Source organism: Eurypyga helias, unplaced genomic scaffold (genome assembly GCF_000690775.1).
Source record: "Eurypyga helias isolate BGI_N326 unplaced genomic scaffold, ASM69077v1 scaffold40601, whole genome shotgun sequence".
NCBI classification, from domain to species: Eukaryota; Metazoa; Chordata; class Aves; order Eurypygiformes; family Eurypygidae; genus Eurypyga; species Eurypyga helias.
Genome location: NW_010232227.1, coordinates 2,249 through 9,173, shown reverse-complemented (window position 1 = coordinate 9,173; position 6,925 = coordinate 2,249). Strand labels below are relative to the sequence as shown.

The window sequence follows — 6,925 nt, the reverse complement described above, 5'->3', positions numbered from 1 at the left end:
CTCGGCCTGGCAGGCCGCCCGCCCTGCGGCCCCCCCCGGCTCTGTCCCAGGAGGGCCTGTGTGTGTGCGCCCTCCTGATGTAAACGGGTAAATACGTACCTTCCCGGTACCGATCCCGCCGCCGTGGGCGATCCCGCTGTGGCCCCGTGAGGCTTCTGGCCCCGCTGAGCTGTTTCAGCGGTACCTGGCAGAGGAGGGGTGGCTGCTGCGAGGAGAACGGGCTGCAGTGTTTCTTTGGCCTTTATCTTCCAGGTATCGAAAATCTGCCGTGTGAGCTGCAGAGGAACTTCCAGCTGATGCGGGAGTTGGATCAGAGAACAGAAGGTGTGTTCAGGTATTTCAGTAAGCAAAGGCTGATGGAGAGTATCGACTGGTGGAGAGGCGACTTTAGGGGATGTGTCTCCCCTCTACCGCTTTTCCCTTCCTTGACCTGAGTGCTGTGCAGCCTTGGTTCCTGTTCTGTGAGGGCTACAGCTCACAGGACTCGATTGTTTCTTTCAGCAGTTGCATGTTAATTTGTAGATTTGTGATCGCTGTGCCCGATGGCCCCTTGGATGGCCTCACTTGCATGTATTACCATTTCTACTGAGTTGTTGATTACTCTGTCTTGCATGACCTTTTTTTTTTTCCTTTTTTGAGGTTTCTGTTGGCATGTGGTTGCACGTTAATGATTTTCAAACTGAACCATTAGAATGGTGAATGGCTGGGCAGCAAATACAATGTTCTGGGTGTGGAAAGAGAGGCTGAAGTTTGTGAGCCTGTGGGTTGAGTTTCTGATCTTAACTGTGAGTCCCTCCTCTCAATTTACTGTAAAACACTTGAGAAATCAGAATCACACTTCAAGTGCTGAAGAATAAATACTTTTAACTTTTTTTTTTAAGGTAAATACATTAAGAAATCAGGAGAAATCCAAAATCTCTTAGGAGGGGCCTTCTAAATACCATAAGGAGGTAGAAGAAAAAACTATTTGCTTTGGCAGACAGCTTTCTCACCTGTACATGTTTTGGTTTTCAGATAAGAAAGCAGAAATTGACAGTCTTGCAGCCGAATACATTGAATCAGTGAAGAACATGTTACCCGAGGAGCGAGTGGAACACCTGAAGAAAATCCAGAGTGCCTACAGTAAATGTAAAGAGTACAGTGATGATAAAGTCCAGCTGGCTATGCAGACATACGAGATGGTGAGGGTTGCAAACAGTGCGACTTTTGTTAAAATGGCCATCCTCTGGAATAGGGCAGCTGGTGGGTGTAGAAGACATATTCACAGCGTCTGTTTTCTCATGACAGACTTATGGTTTTGTTTAAATATCTTACTGAAACATGTTATTAGTCCTAAAGCTTGATTTTCTTTAGTGGTGCCATCCCCAGAAAGCCTTCTGTTCTGTTATTGGGTTTTGTGTCAAGTAGGCTTCTCCTCTGGTGAAGTGCTAGATGAGTTTATTCCACTTGGACGTTGCTTGATCAATACCACCCATCTGCTGTGTAATAATACCAGCAAATTTACCCCATTCCCTCCTCCCCAGCAGCTCCTGTGTCACCTGATAATTTATTTACTGCTGGTCTTAGTCGTAAGCAACATTTTTGAAGTTACTTCAGTACTGTGTTGTGGAGGAATGGAAGGACATCTCCTCTATTACCGTGGTTTCCAAGTGACAAAAGAAAGCGGATCCATCTCCTCCACCATTTTTTTCTACTTCTGCCCCTACTCAGGTGTCCTTTTAGCTGTCTCTTGAATAATTCTTATCTGTGTGTGTTTTATCCCTTAGATAAGCATGGGGAATCTTTTGCCTATACTTAATGTATTTTGTGCAGCTACTAGAGATGCTTTGGGTTCTGCTACATCTGCAGCTGCAGTATGTTTTATTGCCATCAGCTACTGCAGAAAAGGAATTACTCCACAGGAAATGAAAAGTGGTTTGGAGAACTAGGTATGACTGCAACAGAGTTGGAGAGGGTTAAAATACCTTTGCTACATCTCCCTTCTGTAAGCTGCATTATTGCACCCAGGGTAGTACGGGGTACTTGCTTAACATGTATTGACTTGATATTGTAGGTAGTTAGCAGGAGCCTGTTATTTGTTTCTGAATTTCTTCAAATAGTGTGCTAGTGGAATACCAGGAAAAAACAGAGTGATCTACTCAACTCATTTCATGAACAAGAGCTGAATAATGTATTTTGAAAACTGCAGGGAGAAAATTCTGTTTATTATCTCGCAATCTTGTTTTGCAAACCACTAGTCTGAGTGCTTTGATTCTCCTTTATGCCACCTCCCTTTTCCTTCCTTTCTCTTTTTCTGTAGAGGGATTGGGTCCTCTTGCTTTTGCCTGGGGTTTTTTTTCCCTCTGCTGTAATTCCCTTTGTGTGTACCATTTCCCTTTTTCCAGTTTGGTACCCCTTTCATGCCCTGCTCTGAAGTAGCGTACTCCTGTTCATGCCGATAACAGCCAAGTTCAGACCTTCCTGTTTTCTTTTGGGGATTTTTATTGGGGTTTTTTTTTCTAATTCAGTTTGTGGTTTCCTCTTCTGTGCAGGTGGATAAGCACATCCGCCGGCTGGATGCAGACTTGGCGCGGTTTGAAGCAGATCTGAAAGACAAACTGGAAGGCAGTGACTTTGAAAACCCTGGATCTCGAAGCCTGAAAAGTACGTAGATTTCATACAGTTGACAGCCTTTTCCAGCAGATGTGACCAGAAAAGCTCAGATATGAAGTAGGCTGGTATTTCTCGAGGAAGAAAAGTAGTCTACTTTGTTTTAACGCTTTTCAAATATTTGAGGTGTTCGGGTGGTCAGTGAAGAGATGGAAGTAGGATGTAGTGGTGGGATCTGTCTTACTGTCTCTGCTTGCCACATCATCCTGAACTGGCCTACGGCTACTGGTTGTAAGGAGGGTCCTGGACAAGGGGGAACTAACCATGACAAAACTGAACTGATGTTCTTACAGCTCTTGGGTGTCGCAGTCTTAGTTTCAGGCTTGAGCTGTTACTGAGTTAAGCTCATTTTGAGGAGAGATTTGCCTGTTCTCTTCCTTATACCAGAATTTTAATAGGAATCAAGCTGAGAACAGCAGGAAAGTCTAGGAGATAAAGTAAGGTACCAGTTTCTATAATGTATACTAGAAATCCCGCATGATTACCACGAAATCTGAGCATAGTTAACAGCAGCGCAGCTTTATGTCTTTGAACTGTGAAATAAGGGGTAATATCAGGGATGTGGAGATACAAGCACGTTATTGAGTAACCAATTAACTGACCAAGTGTTTAAGAATACACAGAGATACTACAGCATGTCTAATCAAATATGATACTATTTATAGCTTGTGCAAGGGTACGGGCTAACATTGTATTGCAGTGATTTAATGACCAAAACTGTCAACGCAGGAGTTTGGGGCTTAGTCGTACTATGTGCCAATCTGGTGTATTTGTGGCATAAAAATGTATTTCAGAATCAGCATTCACATTCAGTTATATATGAAATAAGGATTTCAATACTGTAAATGTGTCAAAACTAAAACGTGGAGGTGTTTCTGGTATTGAAATAGGTTGAAACAATGGGGTTTCTTTCCTCCATAGAGGGACGAAGTCAGAAAGACAAAAAGGGCTCTCGTGGCCGAGGCAGGCGAGCATCCGAAGAAGATACACCAAAGAAAAAGAAACTCAAAGGAGGGTAAGGCATCCCCAGCCGCAGCTCCGGTGACTTTGCCTTGACACTTTTCTGCAAGCTCGTGTTACCCTGTTTATGACTTTGCATGTGTCTGGATGGTGAGCAGTGTTAGACTGTTTTGTTCCAACCCCATTTCATGAGTGTCCTGCTTAGGACAAGTCAGCTTTGTTAATTAACTCCTTGGTCGGCATGTGGAAACGCAGCATGCTTGGAATGCCCTCTGACTGGAAGGGCAGGATCAGTGTCGCTGCTGCTGTTGGCAAGCTGGGAAAAAATAGCTTTGATTTTTGTCATGTGGCTATTTTTAACAGTTGCTTGTGGTCTTGATTGTAAAAAGAAACACTTGCCCATCAGGACAGAAACTGATGTTGTGTTGTTGTTCTAGAAGTCTTGGAGAATTTTGCGTGTTGTTTTCGCAGAATCAGGTCCTAGATAGTCTTGAATAATTTGGTTTTGTGAAGCAAGGAAGAAAGTGTGTCCCTCCTCTGTGATATCATTTCTATTAAAGGGGCTGTGTTAATTCTAATATTTTCAGTTGGCGAAATGGAGGGACAGAAAACTAAAAATCATTTCCATTGGCCATTAGTGGCATGTCAACTTAATACCTTGCTGTCAGAGCAAGGGGGTTCACTCGTACCTGACAGCAAGAAAATAATGCCTATTAAAACAGACTGGGGGGAAAAATCAGGTTCTTCTGTCCACAAGCAGAAGTGATCTGTACGTTAGTTTTATTCCTGTAGTCACAGGGTCTGCAAATCATTCTCTTCATCCTTTGTAGTCAGGCTCGTGTTTGGTGTTTGATCAAACCCACCCTATGATTTTAATTATTGGCTAATATGTGATAACGTAATCTGAACTCTAAAGTAGGGTCAGAGTGTTTTAGGGAAGATACCGTTAAAAACCCATTTTCCCACGTGGGATTTAGATTGGAAACACAGTGTTGCTTGGAACTGAAAAGCATTTTGTCCTCAATCTGTCCTTCTCCGCAGATCTGAGTTTGCGGATACCATCCTGTCAGTGCATCCCTCAGATGTCCTGGACATGCCAGTGGACCCCAATGAACCTACCTACTGCTTGTGTCACCAGGTGTCCTATGGAGAAATGATTGGCTGTGACAACCCAGATGTAAGCACTCAGTGACATCCGCTGCATCACAACACAGTGAAATCCGAGGGGGGGGTGGTACTTGGCTCTGTTAAATCATAGAAAACTCAGTGGGTTTTTCCTTTCTATTTTGCAGTGCCCAATTGAATGGTTCCACTTTGCTTGTGTGGACCTCACCACCAAACCGAAAGGGAAATGGTAAGTATGACAACATACAGCTTTTTGTTTTTAACAGGCTACAGTTGGCCTCAACAAGAATCACGATAAGAATTAAAACCTCGTTTTGACCCTTCCTGACAGAGGAGCTTGGCTCTTGCCATCAGAGGGTTTGCATCCTCTGTGGTTTGGGATTGTGTTTGTGTGAAGGTAGAAGATAAAAGGATAAAAGGGGAACCTGCTACCTAAAGTCTGCTTCCACAGGAGTCAAATTCTGGTGGGAGCAAAACAAATGCCCAGCGCACGCAAAATTGCACGATAAACGGAGGAGGTTTTGATCTGGGGCTGGTGTACATGTTTCATCTCAGGTTTGCTGCACTGCCGTGTAGTTGTGACTGTGGTTAAAACTGAGAAGAGACGTGTATGTATTTTTTTCACTTCTGGAAGTTTGAAGACTGATCTAGGTTTTCCTTATGTATGTGCTCATCTTGGAAAGAATCCTAGGCTTGTTCTGTACTTGGTTTCTGTTTAATGGACTGCTCTCATCTGACTAACAAGATGCCTATCAGGAACAGGCTCAAGTGAAAGTGAGGGAGAGGAAGGAAGGAATTGGAGGAATGTATCAGGGTTTTTTTGCCTGTAGAGGAAGCCTGTGTGACAAACTTGGAGAAGTTTCTTGGGCCTAACTTGTAGGTGAAAGGAATAAGGTGAATCACAGCCAGGAGGGGCCCATCAGCCCTAGCAGCTTTCTAGTGCAGTGTGTCACTTCTGCACACCCGAGTTGGTGCAGTTCCTTTCCTGTTTGCCCACGCTTCCTGCGTGTCATGAAAACTCTTGTAGTTACTTAAACTGACTGCTTTTAAACCACCCTCTGCCCACAGTGGTTCTCAAATAATAAAATGACTTCTTTGGGTATGTTTTGTTAAATTCAGGAACTAATTACTGCCTCTTTTTCCCTGCAGGTTTTGTCCTCGTTGTGTTCAGGAAAAAAAGAAAAAGAAGTAAGGAGTAGAGGGGGATACATCCTCTGAGGCGAGAAGAATTTAATATATTCCTTCGTTCACGTTGCAATATTATCTTTGATTTGGGTCTTCTTTTTTTTTTTTAACCTACCCTCCTCCTTTTTCTGGTATGATATTTAATTGTCCACTGGCCAGTTGTAATTCCTGTTCTTTCAGAAGAAAATGACTTTGGGAGGCAGTCCCAAATCCCTTTGCCACAGGGATTTTATTTATGTTACACTTGCACAGCACTGAAATCAATCAGTGTTGCTATGTAGTGCTAGGGCAGCCAGGAGCTGTAGTCTCCACTAGTTCACACGAGTCTGTGAAACCACATAAGGCATTGTAGGAGAGGAAAATACCTGTGTCTTCAGCGTGGCGCAGCGCCGTCACAGAAATAGTTCAGGCCTGGAGCTTGGTGTGGCAGAGAAGAAGGAATTGTTGCCGATGTAGCCGGTGTGAAAGAAGTAGGCTCTATCGTTTGGGTGTGAAGTCCATTTGTTGTGCAGTTTTGTAGTACAGAAAGGAACAGGAAAGCTGGTTAACTGTTTCCAAGGTCCGTTTCCTCAAAGCCAAGTACCATCTGTAGTTTTGTCTGGGGCAGGGACGGACAGAGCTATGATCATGTCTTCTCTTCAGAGGAATTTCTTCTGTCTACCTTTGCACTGCCTTTATTTTACTTGATCTTGCCCCCATTCACATGAACCTTAACAGAAGGAAAACGTTAGGCTTTTCACCTCCTCCTAGAAAAGGTGTGTCTCTTTGGGGAGAAAACCTTTAAATAGCAAAGGGGTTGTCCTGCCGTGTGTCTTAGTGGCAGTTACATTGGGCGATACTTTCCTGGCTGTTTCCACTTCTTTGAAGATCCTTTATGTACATTACTGTGAAGATGAAACCTACAGTATTCTTGTAGAGATAGAAGGTCGGATTTATTCATAAAATAAGCTGAAGGCCTTATTTTTGGTATTTGTTGGCCTGTGTGCGCCTGGGTAGATGAGGAAAA

General features: G+C 43.6%; 1 protein-coding gene across 1 annotated transcript; it reads left to right on the top strand.

Moving 5' to 3' along the window:
* The first annotated feature begins 258 nt into the window (after positions 1–258).
* ING5 (inhibitor of growth family, member 5) lies at positions 259–5,926 on the top strand. The gene is made up of 7 exons (XM_010161329.1): positions 259–324; positions 1,015–1,181; positions 2,532–2,643; positions 3,571–3,664; positions 4,651–4,786; positions 4,902–4,963; positions 5,884–5,926. The coding sequence occupies exons 1-7, from the start codon at positions 297–299 to the stop codon at positions 5,924–5,926; spliced, it is 642 nt and encodes a 213-aa protein (XP_010159631.1). The 5' UTR covers positions 259–296.
* Positions 5,927–6,925: the final 999 nt, after the last annotated feature.

What these genes read in the sequence shown, in the direction of transcription:
- ING5 (XM_010161329.1), top strand. Translation starts at nt 297, where the DNA reads ATGCGGGAGTTGGATCAGAGAACAGAAG. An exon ending in CTATGCAGACATACGAGATG is followed by an intron (nt 1,182 to 2,531) that starts GTGAGGGTTGCA and finishes TCTTCTGTGCAG; the next exon opens with GTGGATAAGCACATCCGCCG. An exon ending in TTGGCTGTGACAACCCAGAT is followed by an intron (nt 4,787 to 4,901) that starts GTAAGCACTCAG and finishes TCTATTTTGCAG; the next exon opens with TGCCCAATTGAATGGTTCCA.